At 40.0% G+C, this 13,877-nt stretch overlaps 1 protein-coding gene and 1 long non-coding RNA gene across 10 annotated transcripts in view; one reads left to right on the top strand and one right to left on the bottom strand.

Annotated features, from left to right (window-relative positions):
• The window catches only part of ARHGAP15 (Rho GTPase activating protein 15), a 706,829-nt gene that overhangs the window by 638,647 nt on the left and 54,305 nt on the right, over positions 1–13,877 (top strand). For all 7 annotated transcript variants that reach the window (XM_069577672.1, XM_069577677.1, XM_069577669.1 and 4 more), the window contains one exon: positions 5,989–6,094. In XM_069577672.1, coding sequence (XP_069433773.1) covers positions 5,989–6,094 — 106 coding nt within the window. The remainder of the gene's footprint in view (positions 1–5,988; positions 6,095–13,877) is intronic.
• Positions 12,779–13,877, bottom strand: part of LOC138433986 (uncharacterized) — a 73,010-nt gene continuing 71,911 nt past the window's right edge. For all 3 annotated transcript variants that reach the window (XR_011254562.1, XR_011254564.1, XR_011254563.1), the window contains one exon: positions 12,779–13,387. This is a non-coding gene — a long non-coding RNA (uncharacterized lncRNA). The remainder of the gene's footprint in view (positions 13,388–13,877) is intronic.

The raw sequence follows: 13,877 nt of genomic DNA, 5'->3' as shown, positions 1-13,877 counted from the left end.
AGCAAGAGTTTGTATAAGTCTCTTAGTATACCATTTACCTAAGAGGTTCTCTAATTCTCTGTGTAGAAAAGGTTCATTTTCTCCCTTTTAGTCATAATGTGAAAGAGTCAGAGATATCTGAAAGTCCTCTCAAAACTCTCAATACTTCACAATAATGAGAAACCATATGCTGAAGGAGAAATATTAATAGAAAATGCTGTCTTTCAGATGCTCACTGAATCAATTGAAGACAGTTGACGCATCTTTAGTAAGCTGTGTCTGAATCTTAGCTCATTAACCACTCCTGTATTATGTATGCTGATTCCAGCTCCTAATATGACACATCAATAAACCAGATCTGAAAAGGTGTCATTTCGATTTTAATGTATCCAATTGTATTTTTAGAAGTTCCTCCACTTAGAAGTGTTTGTGTTATTTCCTGATTTTACAAGCTATGGAAGAGTGGGTACAGTATTGATTTGAAGGGGAAGCTACTGCTTTCCTATAACCTTTTCAAACCTTCTTTCTGATTATGTTGTAAGAACAATAAATGGCTCCTCCTTGATAATATTTCAGCCCTCTCTAATCTATTGTCCAGTACCCCCTCCATGACTTAAGTGTAACTTAACCACAGATATGTATGTACCACCATTCATTTCAGTTCCTCAATTACAAGTGAAAGCAGAGAAAAAGAAAAATATTTCTATTAAGTAGTCTTCATGTACGATGTTTCTTACCAGCATATATGGAACAATGATATACTTTTATAAAAATTCTTACATGGAACTAAGCTGCTCATCAAGCAGATCACCAGCCTCTCAAATTATTTAGTGTGCTATGAAATGTCAGGCAGCCATAGCAAGTGTCTTGTCACCAGTTGGCACCAACTCAGTTCAAGTGTTAGGAACTACATTTCGAATGCTCACTATAACCAGGTAGTATGCCCGTGAGCCATATCTAGCATAGACCTCAAACAAAAAAAAAAAAAAGAAGAAGAGGAGGAGAGGGGGAGTGATGAATATTTATACAGTACCTACATTTTGCTGGTCACTGTTAGGTACATTACATACGGTCTTGTTTAATCCATAAATCTGGCCTCTTTGACATTTTTCAAAGAAAATAAAAAACCTATCCAAGACCACACAAACCACACATACCACTTGTCCAAGACTGCTAAAACACTGTTGTGGAATTCAAACCAAGGTCTGTCTGTCCCAATCTGTGTTCAGGTCTTCCCTTTGTTTACTAATTTTTTTTTTAAATTCAATTACCCCACTGTTTCTGCTGCTAAGTTGTTTCAGTCGTGTCCGACTCTGCTACCCCATGGACTGTAGCCCACCAGGGTCCTCTGTCCATGGGACCTTCAGGCGAGAATACTGCCCTCTTCTAGAGGATCTTCCCCACCCAGGGATCAAATCCACATCTATTATGTCTCCTGCATTCGCAGGCGGGTTCTTTACCACCCAGAAAGCTCATTTTTCTAGTGCCATCTAGAAACTCCATTTAACCCACTATATGCCAGTATAAGAGTTGCCTCAGTTTATGGGAAAATTCTCAGTTTAATGGGACAAATCTACAGGTATTCATGCCACGAACATACCATATGAAGTATCAATAAATAGAATGCCCTAAGCACAGTGGAACATAGAAGAGGGACTCTGCCTAGGGAGATTCATAATTCTTTTATCTGGTAGTTAAAAAGACAAAGTAAAGCTTTAATTCCTGCCCAGATACCATGACAGTGACCTTGCAGTTATTTCCAATTAAGCAACCCCAACCTTTCTTAAACCTACTCTGCCTGGGTCATATATTCCCTAAAACAGGTTTGCTGGATATGGCCATTTAGACCACTCTCTGCTTAACTGTCTATCAAGCTTAGATCATGGCTGCTGCTTCTATAGACCTTAATGTTAATGGATCCTTTTTTCTGAGACTCTGACATTAAAGTAATCATTGCCATGGCCAGAGTCTTCAATAAAATTAGAAAGGTCACCTCTCTTCCTTTCCCCTCCTCTCCTTCCCTCACCTTTCCCAATTTCATCTTTATTACTTGAATCAGAAGATCCTTGGGTAAATTAAACTACTAGCATCATGCCATTTTATGCAGAATGTACTCATCTCATAAATATATAAATGTATGTATGTTGTGTTATTTAATCGCTAAGTCATGTCTGATTCTTTTGCAACCCCATGGACTGTAGCCTGACAGGCTCCTCTGTCCATGGGATTTCCCAGACAAGAATACTGGAGTGGGTTGCCATTTCTTTCTCCAGGGGATTTTCCTACCCAGGAATTGAACCCATATCTCTTGCATTGGCAGAGGGGTTCTTTATCACTGAGCCACCAGGTAAGCAATGTATGTTTATGTATAGGATCACTGGTGTATATGGAATTAGCTTCAGATGGCTAGATACAAAGTCTCCAAGTGTCCCTAAGTGCTCTGTCCTGAACATATTGTACCAATTTGCTCTCATCTTTATTGACTTGTTTTACTTCTGAGTTTCTCATATCCCTTAGGCTCCAACTGGTCCTCTGAAGCATCACCTTATCCTGCCATCATTAAGCTACAGGGGGCTTTCTAGCCTTTTGGCAGAAAGATTAGATCTGCTGTTGCTATGATGTTGCAACTACCCTTTCTCTTTTGCTCTCCCCTTTGTCTCTTTCATTTGCAGTTGTCCAATCCATAGTATGTTGGAACTCTTCTAAGAATAACTGCAATTTTGAAAGCTCTGAGTGTGGGAGGCATTATTTATAGGCCTTTGTGGTTTTTAGAGGAAGAAGAACCACTTCTAAGCAGAGTTCTACTAAGGCTACCCCCACCGTATTTCCATGTTCAGTTCAGTTCAGTTCAGTTCAGTTCATTCCAGTCGCTCAGTCGTGTCCGACTCTTTGTGACCCCATGAACCACAGCACGCCAGGCCTCTCTGTCCATCACCAACACCTGGAGTCCACCCAAACCCATGTCCATTGAGTCAGTGATGCCATCCAACCATCTCATCCTCTGTTGTCCCTTTCTCTTCCTGCCCTCAATCTTTCCCAGCATCTGGGTCTTTTCAAATGAGTCAGCTCTTCACATGAGGTGGCCAAAGTATTGGGATTTTCAGCTTCAACATCACTCCTTCCAATGAACACCCAGGACTGATCTCCTTTAGGATGGACTGGTTGGATCTCCTTGCAGTCCAAGGGACTCTCAAGAGTCTTCTCCAAAACCACAGTTCAAAAGCATCAATTCTTCAGTGCTCAGCTTTCTCCACAGTCCAACTCTCACATCCATACATGAGCACTGGAAAAACCATAACCTTGACTAGACGGACCTTTGTTGACAAAGTAATGTCTCTGCTTTTTAATATACTATCTAGGTTGGTCATAACTTTCCTTCCAAGGAGTAAGCGTCTTTTAATTTCATGGCTGCAGTCACCATCTGCAGTGATTTTGGAGCCCAAAAAATAACGTCTGACACTGTTTCCACTGTTTCCCCATCTATTTCCCATAAAGTGATGAGACCGGATGCCATGATCTTCGTTTTCCGAATGTTGAGCTTTAGGCCAACTTTTTCATTCTCCACTTTCACTTTCATCAAGAGGCTCTTTAGTTCTTCACTTTCTGCTATAAGGGTGGTATCATCTGCATATCTGAGGTTATTGATATTTCTCCCAGCAAACTTGATTCCAGCTTGTGCTTCTTCCAGCCCAGCATTTCTCATGATGTACCCTGCGTATAAGTTAAATAAGCAGGGTGACAGTATACAGCCTTTATGTACTCCTTTTCCTACTTGGAACCAGTCTGTTGTTTCATGTCCAGTACTAACTGTTGCTTTGACCTGCATGTAGGTTTCTCAAGAGGCAGGTCAGGTGGTCTGGTACTCCCATCTCTTTCAGAATTGTCCATAGTTTATTGTGATTCACACAGTCAAAGGCTTTGGCATAGTCAATAAAGCAGAAATAGATGTTTTTCTGGAACTCTCTTGCTTTTTCCATGATCCAGCAGATGTTGGCAATTTGATCTGTGGTTCCTCTGCCTTTTCTAAAACCAGCTTGAACATCTGGAAGTTCATGCTTCATGTATTACTGAAGCCTGGCTTGGAGAATTTTGAGCATTACTTTACTAGCATGTGAGATGAGTGCAGTTGTGCGGTAGTTTGAGCATTCTTTGGCATTGCCTTTCTTTGGAATTGGAATGAAAACTGACCTTTTCCAGTCCTGTGGCCACTGCTGAGTTTTCCAAATTTGCTGGCATATTGAGTGCGGCACTTTCACAGCATCATCTTTCAGGATTTGAAATAGCTCTGTTTTTAGCCAAATACCCTCTTCTGCAGGATATTTTCCTGTCATTCCTTAGAAAAAAGTTTCCTTTGCAATAGTGTACTAAGAAAGAAAAAAAAAACTGTCAGTTTCTACACTCTTTCTTCAGGACTGTCCTGATAGCTCCACAGGTTGAAGGAAGCTCCTTATACTGTGTGTTCCACTCTCCATGGCCTCAGTTCTCATGATCATCTCATAGTACAACTATAAGCCATCTACTTTCTAAACAGAAAGGCCAAAAGGCTATGAAGATAAGTTATCCCCCTGTACACAGCCTCCCCAGAAGTCCCACATAACACTCTGACTACAGTCTCATTGGCCAGACAGTGTCAGCTGGTCACTCCAGCTAAGGAAGTGAGGAAATGATCTCTTTTAATGATCTGCATAAGGCCATCTTCTCAACAATGGGATGGTCTAGCTAAGGAGGAAGAGAATGGAAACTGGATGGTGTGTGCCTCACATATTATTCTCTTATCTCCTATCTTTTCTAGCAGTGGCCTCTTTAGAATCATCAAGAGCTCTGTGCTAGAAGTTAGAAGTAAAGTACAGAAAAGAAAGTTATCTGAGTCAATTATATAAAGAGCTTAAATTCAAGAAGTTATTATAATTCTGAGCCCTTATTAAAAGGGTAAGATAAATTTTCTAGTGTACTAAGTAACTCAGTTCTTACTGTGCCATCCATGCCCAGAAAGGCAAAAAGAAACAAAATGAAAGAAAACAACCTATGTGCATGTAGTTTGGAACAACTTCCCATTTTTTAAAATGCATATGACTAAACATTATGCTTTCAAATTTATTTGCTTTTTTTTGTTTGTTTGTTTTACTGCAAAAATGAAATGTATTAGGGAGAAAAGATAGCGTAGAACTAATAAAAAAAATCGTTAGTCCTCCACAAAATTAAGCAAAAAAATAGAATATTGGTAATTGAATCAGAATATATGTCCTTGTGTGTTTGTTTTCTAATGCTACTATGACAGATTATCACAAACTCTGGCTCCAAACTGTAAGAATTTATCATCTTATGTTCCTTAAGACAAGAAGTCTGAAGTCTATTTTGTAGGGCAAAAATCAAGGTGCTGGCAGGCCTGTGTTCCTTCTGGAGGCTCTTTCCTCACCTTTTCTGGGGTTTAGAGGCTATCTTTACTCCTGGACCCATGGAGTATCACATTGCCATAGCTCCTTTTGCTTTCATTGACATATCCCCTTCTCTCTCTGACCCTGATCCTCCTGCTTCCCTCCTGGCCACCACTGTGATAACATTGGGCCATCCAGATAATCCAGAATAATCCCTCCATCTCAGAATCCCTAGTTTAATTGGGATTAAATCCCTAATATGTGGAAGGTAATGTATTCACAAGTTCCAGAGATTAGGCCATGGACATCTTTGGGAGGCCATTATTTACTCTGCCACAACTGACAAAATAGTAAATCACTTATGAAAACTGATTCAATACTTGATCTTAATAAGAAGATTGTGTGAGAGCCACACTGTTGCTGCTTTCATTTTCCCTTGATCTTATTCACTGTCAAAATAAAGAAACTTCATGGTGCTGATTTTCAGTATATTTATTCCCTTTTGCTGCTAATCAGAGCTTTACGTTTTACATTTGCTAAGACTTAGTCCAAAATTCTTCTTAGAAAATTCCCTCATGCACCTGAGGGATCGTATTCTTTTCTAACTGTTTTTTGTTTTGTTTTGTTTTTTCAGAAAAGCAAGACAACAACACAAGAATCGAAGCTATAAAGTCTCTTGTACAAAAACTCCCTCCACCAAATCGTGACACCATGAAGGTCCTCTTTGGACACCTAACTAAGTAAGTTGTAAAAGTTTCTGGTTGTGTTGTTATATTCTCATTTCCTAAATGACCAATATTTAATTTCAAGTCTCTAGTACAGGAGTTTCTAAATGCATCGATCTCAGATTTCCCCCTCTAGCTGATCTAAGAACTCCTTCAGAAGCTGGGAAATGTACTTGAGGTAGGAAGGGAGACCTACAAAAGGAACTTTCAAAATAATCTCTTTTTCCTGACTTTTCAACAAGTACGTGTTTGCTGACTGATTGCCACAACTGTAGCCAGAGCCCTGGAATGGGCTGGGTTTACTTTGTTATTTTAGTATGATGGCAGAAGCCTGAAATGATTTAGACATGAGTTCAAAACCTAGAGCCATCATGTACCAAGAGTGATGACCACATATAAATGACTTAAACTCTCTGATATCCAATTCCTTCATCTATAAGACATTGATGCCAATAGACAATATGACATCTATGTAAACTGCTAAGAGAAAAAAGACAGTGAAAAGACCTAGAGGCCACACAGAGCTCGGTGTGATTGACAAGCATAAAGCAGACCTGACTGGCTAAAGCCTCATGGATGAGGGGCATGAGGGTGGAGCAGAGGTCATAGATGTTAGACCAGTGTAAAACCACATAGGTTCTTGCAGGCCACAGTGAGAAAGTGGAATTCCATTATAAATACAGTGATGAACCATAAAGTGTGTTAAATTGAGGGATTCTATACAAGATCACCCTGGCTGACAGATGGAGAATGATTTCCAAAAGTGAAAGCAGGGAGACCTATACGGAGAAGACCATGGTAGTTCAGGCAAAAAGTAATGGTAGTTTCACTGTAAGCCTTAAAGAAGTATTTTGATAATGGGTCAAGTCAGATTTGCTGATAGTTAGGATGCAGTGGAGAAAGGAAAGAAGAAATTAAATGTTCCTCTTAGGGTTTGATTTGGAGCAAATGGAGAAATGGTGGTGTTACCTAGATGAGTAAAACTGGGAGAAGGAAAAGGTTGAATAGGAAGAACTGACTGGAGAGCTGTGTTTTGGACACTTTAAGTTTGAAATGACCGTTCCTCATTTGTCTTGTGTTAACACCTTCTTCAGATAATGCAGAGTGCTACATAAGTGATGAGGTTTAGCTTTCATCACATACATATAGTAATGTTGAAGCCTGATAGATTGGGCAGTTTTGCTTTTGTGGGATTAAATATCTTTAATCACCCATTCCTTGGGTTGAGTCGTTCCTATGGATTATTCAGTTAACCCACTACATAATTTTTAATTGTAAATATAATGCATTGAATTGCATACATGAAAAATTTAGGCAACTGTTGTGCTTATAAATCAAATTTGCCTTCCAGTCACTCTTAGCCTGCTGAGCAGAAAAAAACTACACTTTTTGTATCTACCCTTCCAGGCCTGTTCCTAATCCTAAAGACATGCAAATACACCTGTGTGTTCTTGTTTATTGCATTAGAGTATACATTCCGCACGTATTGTTCTGCAACTATTTTGCAACTCAAGGACAGCTTCCCATTTCATTAAGCAGGTATCCGATTCTTTCGAACATTGGCATAGTATTCCATGGGATGGATAATCTATAACTTGCTTCACTGTTCACTACATTAGGGAACATATTTCAATCTAATTCATCATATTTCCTTCTTACTTATTTCACTCCCACCAGTGGAAGCTGTATCAAAGTTCAGAAGATCCCTTATTGTTAGAATGCCCCTGTTTGTCACGTCCATATACTGGCTTTGGTGGGAAACCCAGTGTGGTTTCTTGGTGAAAAGATGGGCTTTGAAGAAATAGAGATCTACAGTCAAATTCTTGTTCTATACTTTATACTCCCTTTATGATCTCAAACACGTAAAATCATATTAAATAATATCAACCATATCTTGTGGTTATGAGAATTAAATGAGATAATGCATATTAAAAGTCTGGCACAAGGTAAGCATTCCTCAAATGCTAATTCTTTTCCCTTAGGTTCCATGCACACCATAAAAGGAGTTTCAAGTTGCATGTAAATACTGGAGTGCTTATCTCAGTAATTCTAACTGGACAAACTCATAAAGCAAATGGGAAAGTATACCCTTTAATGCTATGTAATACCTAGTCTCAGAGATCTTGAGAAATATCCATTACTCAGTCTCAAGTATGCCTTTGTTTTTCCAACTGAAAGAACAACTATAAAATGAAGAAACTGAGAATCAGCTAAATCCTACTTTGAAAACACACACACACACACACACACACACACACATACACACACTGAAGAGAGTCTATCCAATTAAAAACTTTGAAAGGATGAGAGTCATGCCACACAATCGCAGTATTAGCAATTAGTACCTGATCGTGTCTCATATCTAAATTAATTCCCTAATTTTGTTAGAACGTGTGTTCAGTAGAGATGGAAATAGATGTTTTAAATAGAGATTTAAGATCGGGTTATTATATCACCTTCACAGCATCCATGTGATATAGTTTTCCATTTTAGATGGAGAGAAAGTGTTGTTTGCTTGCCACCCACCTTTCTTGAGTTGTGTGACCATATTCCACCCTGCAATGATTTATAAACAGGGTTTAATTATGCACAAGTGTGTGCACATGATTATATCTTGTTAAGCATTTCTTGCTAAGTTTTTGATAAACAGCCAATCGTGGCATGTCATCAAAGCTTGAGAAGACTAAATAAGAAGATTGTTTAACGAGAATTTAAATGTATTCATGTTTGAAAGAATCATTAGAATGTTTTCCTTAGTCTTGATGTATTTGGTAGTTCTTCAGAAAATCTACCATCAACACTTGTATGTAGTGTTTATTCCAAATTGTTGCAAATATATATATATTTTGAAGTTTGTTTAGCAAAGGTCAGAGAATGCAATGAAGTGCCAAAAATTCCACTTGACCTACGTCGTACTCTATAGCCAACAAAATAGAAGTCCATTTTTGCAAAGCTCTGAGTTAAACATTCCCTTGAAAGTAGAGCAACTCCCAACTGAGAAAGTTTAATGCACCACAGTTGAAGTAGAAGCTGGATGCAGGTGCTATTCACAAAAGCCAGAATTTTTTAAGGGTTATGATTATATTAAGCATGTGCGTGCATGCTCAGTTGCTCAGTCATGTCCCACTCTTTGTGACCCCATGAATTGTAGCCCACCAGGCTCCTTGTCCATGGAACTTTCCAGGCGAGAATGCTGGAGTGGGTTGCCATTTCCTTCTCCAGGGGATCTCCCTGGCCCAGGGATGAAACCTGCATCTCTTGCATCTCCTGCATCCCCTGCCTTGGCAAGTGGATTCTTTACCACTGCCTCACCTGGGAAGCCCATGGTAAGCGTAAGATTACATAATGACCTCACAGGCTGAACAGTCTCATAGTCCAGAGTCTTCATTCTCGATCACACTCATGGTGAAGTATGTGCTTCTGCTGTGATAGACTGAGACCAGGAATTCAGAATACACTATCGTCTCAAAATGTCATCAGCCAGAAATCTTTATTAATAGGCACTTTCACCAATTGACATTACAGTGATAAGCACTAGAAGGTCCTGTGATACCCTCTGAATCATATAAATGGCATGTTCTATCTCTGAAAAATACGTGGCCGATGCATGTTCCTTCAGCCTGCTTATTTGAAAAGGCAGGCAGGCAAAGTGGAGACGAAGTTAATGGGAAGGCGGACCTAGAAAGATAAGCGTTGTTTGTTGATGGGTAGTAGCTTGAGGTTGAGAGCTAGGCAGAGAGGTTGTATAAGAAACAGAGAACCACTGAGACTTTACCTGTTGGACGTTTGCATGATGTGCTCCGTTTTTATGGAAGAGTCCTCTAACAATAGAGGGTAGGGTGAATGAGACAGAAGAAGAAAAGAACCCAAGAAGCCACTTGGAGAGGCAGTTAGGTTGGAGTGATGGATCTTAGATGGACAGCAATGGTCCAAGCCCTGCGACTTCTCAAAGGAAAATTCCACCCAGCTTTTGTTTCTCTCGCGTCTTCGACCCCCTTATTTAGTCAGCCATAGGGAGAAGTCTGGGCTTTCAATGCTGAGTAATTGTAAAAATAGTTCCTTTAAAAGAAGACACTGTTTAGAAGGGTGTCTGTTTTTCTCTATTTTGAAATAAGACAGGGAAAAGGCAAGATGAGGTTAGAGAAGAATAAGGAGATAGAGAACTCTGTTTTGTTGGTGTGAGTTGAAACAAGCCCTCTAGATCTGCTGGTGGGGATGTTCTAACCAGCGCAGTGGGAAGCCATAAAGAGAATACAGCTCAAGAATGAAAGCCTTTCAGATCTTCTTGCCTTCTGAGCCAATATCTTAATGCCATTACCTATCCTAAGAAATGCTGGGGGAGGCAGGTAGTTTATGCAAATGAAATTTTACTATTTACGCGAGTAGAAACTTGGAAACAACCTAAGCATTCAGGGATAGGGGATAGTTATACAGAATATGGCATGTCATATCAGCTTAATAAAATGTAGTTCATAGCTAGTTGTCTTTTTAATTAGGGAAATCCTTGCATTAAGTTAAAGTCAGGGATACAATATTTTATATGCTCAAAGAGAGTATAAGTGTAAATATGTGGGAAAGTTGTGCATTTAGAAAAGACTGTAAAGCTGCTTGCTGAGATGTTAATATTTCTTTCTTAGAGTTGTTGAATCATGAAATAATTTTTTCTTTGTGTGTTTCTTCTTCTCTCCTAGCAGTGGGATAGAAAGAGACATGGAGTTTAAGAGAGCCAGTAAAGAGAATAGGCTTTGAAGTTAGGCAGAGTGAATGTGAGCCTTGGCGCTGCCACTTACTGGATATGTAACTGTGAACTGGCTTAACTCTAAGCTTCCTTTTTCTCATCTGCAATTCAGGATTCATAATAACACCTATTTTTGTGGTGAGGAGTAAAAGAAGAATCCTTTGAAAGAATCTTGCACAGTACCTAGCACATAGTAGGTTCTGGATAAGCATTATACATCAACATTTATTATTTTTATTATGTGAGAAACATGAAATAATTCCTAATGAAATAAATACAGGAAGAACCGCTGAGGCTGGGTTGCCAAATTTCCTGACTTCCAGAAAGATTCTTTAGCTCACCACAAAATCTTTTGCCAGAACCTGAGTTCCGACACTGGCCTGACTCAGCCAGGCTCCCCTGGTCGCAGTGAGCTGCCTTTTTTGGAGGGCTGTTAAACCACCTGACACCTCCGTGGGGTGGCCAGTCCCCGTGTGAATTCCCCTGCACAACTCTGTGCTGTCACCAACTCTCCGTCAACCTGATCTGAATCTTATCCCATGTTCTCAAACCCAGCTGTTTTCACCTTCAAAGTGCTGATAAGAAAGCCCGGTCCACTTGACTTCTAGGCAGGCATTGGGACACTGGGGACAGACACAGGTCCTCCTTCACTTCCTGTTCAGAGCCTTCCATTATAGCAGTTTCCTAGGGACAGACAGTCCTCTTGCCTTGTCTAACTTATCAGAATGGTTCTCACAGTGAGGGTTTCCTACCAGTCAGGACAGCACACTGGCCATGTGGAAGCCTGGTAAGTGAGATAATCTGAAGCCAGTAGGGCCTTACCCTTGGCCTCAAATCCCCAGTGTAAACACTCCTAGAACTTTACCAGCTATATATCCACCTGCCATTGATGCTGACCTTTACAAGTTCTAGAATTCCTGCTGCCGTTACTATAAATAAACTGTCCTAGCTATTGCTGAAGTCTTTTTTCACATTTTTATTTCCAGGATAAAAATAATACATGAGAATTACAGAAAACTTAGAAGATAAATACAACAGTATTTTTCACTGTTAAATCAAACTCGTTAGCCAGATTTACTTTGTGGCATGCATTTTGGAGGCCAAAACAATCTCAAATGTTTGAGGATGGGTGGGGGAAAGATATAAAAGAACATGCAATCCCCAACGAGGTATACATCGTCCAGAGAAAGTTAAAATATCTCAGAAATGTGTAGCATTTAGAAGTGCTTAAAATAATGTCATTCACTGATTTTCAAAAACAGCTTTGGAAGAATATATTTGCTGCAGATTTTAGGTGCAAATAAACATTGTTGTAGGAGACTTGCACTTTGTAAAGTAGGCTAAGAAAAGCGTCCAGCTGTTCTTTGAATTCCAAGGTGAAAAAATGATATGGCTGAATACACAGATCTCATGGAAGCATGCCAGTTGAATGCTTCATTGAAAGGTGAAACTGTTGAGCTGTGGCTATTTTGTGAGAGTAAACCGATATTTGAAGCTTCTCTGTGATCTTCATGGATGTTAAATAAAATATTCTACAAAGGCATGTCAGAAGAACTCCAATGACGATGACCTAGAAGTATAGGGATTGTATGAGGAAATGATGCTGAGGAAGTAATTCATCTACCCAGCCTGTAAAATGGTCCTGTGGGTGTTTCTGAGATTTTGGGAGGGTGAGGGGATGAGGCATAGCCTGAGATGGACTGGAAAGCCTGTGAGTCCTCGCCCTTCTCCCTGGTTTAGAGTGATGGCTGGTGAAGCTCTGCCTCCCATCAAGGCCTCTGAAAGCTCTGCTCTGGTGTGCCTTGGAGCAAGCTGTGTTTTCCTGTGCTGCCTTCTGGCACTCCACCCTTTTTCTGTACACTTTGGTCTCTCACCCAACCACAATACCTGATATCCAAAGACTTGCAGGCCGTGGGTATTTTTACTGGAAAATAAAGAACCTGAGCAAATTGTTATTTTCCTTTTTTCTCTTTCTTTTTTTTCCCCCCTGAGAAGCAAGGGCTGCAAGTTGTTTGAAATAAGCCAGAAGCCTAATAACTCCTTTGCTTGTGTGTTTGAAATGGCACCCTAATCACTTTGAAGAGCTAATGTACTTCCTATGGGTCTGAAATTTCTCAACTGGACTCCCGTGGCAGAATTTGGCCTGGTAGTTAAGAAAATTAATTACTCTGATCCTGAGGATGAAGCAATAGTTCCCAGCTCCCTGTAGTAATCATTAAAATGTCATCTACTTAGGAGACATCTTGGCACAGGATTTATAAGGTTTGTGAGCATGGGACTAAGGTTCAATGATCCTTCCACTGGTGGATCCTTGTTCTGGAGGAAGGCTTTGAGAGATAAGGTTTTTAAGACGGGAGTAAAATGACTTTAGATCTTTTGATTTAACATTTGAATGTTAACATTAACCACTGAATAATAGAAAACAAAGCAAAACCTAACATGGCTACTGCCCATTTATCACTGTCTTCTCGACTGTTAGTAATGGCCCATCTCATGGGGTATCCCCCTCCGAAAAGGTAAGTTTTTTTCAGCTGTCCCAGCTTTCTCCACTATGAATCTTGGCCTTTTACCTAGAGGAAAGAACCAGGGATTTAGAATCAAAAGACATAGGCTCAAATCCCAACCTCAGCCCTTAGAAACCATAAGCCACTCAGTCATGTCTGACTCTTTGTAGCCTGCTGTTCCCTCTTTCCATGGAATTTTTCAGACAAGAGTACTGGAACGGTTGCCATTTCCTACTCTAGGGGATCCTCTTGATCCAGGGATCGAACCCAAGTCTCTTGTGTCTTCTGCATTGCAGGCAGATTCTTTACCCCTGAACCATCAGGGAAGTACAATATTAGGAAAGCCTTTAATGCCTCTAACTCTCCCTTTTGCTTATCTGTGAAATAGGTCAAGTAAATTCACACTTTGAAAATGTTAACTGTGCAGTCCTATCCACTCTTCAGGAAGTCTTAAATGAGTGCCTACTGTATTCCAGGCGCTGGACTAGATCAGAGATTGGCAAGCTATGGCCATGGATGATACCCAGCCTGCTGCCTATTTTTATCCACAAAGTTT

The sequence above is a fragment of the Ovis canadensis genome, chromosome 2, assembly GCF_042477335.2.
Source record: "Ovis canadensis isolate MfBH-ARS-UI-01 breed Bighorn chromosome 2, ARS-UI_OviCan_v2, whole genome shotgun sequence".
In the NCBI taxonomy this organism is placed as follows: Eukaryota; Metazoa; Chordata; class Mammalia; order Artiodactyla; family Bovidae; genus Ovis; species Ovis canadensis.
The sequence above is the reverse complement of the archived record's forward strand: the minus strand, read 5'-3'. Positions and strand labels throughout refer to the sequence as shown.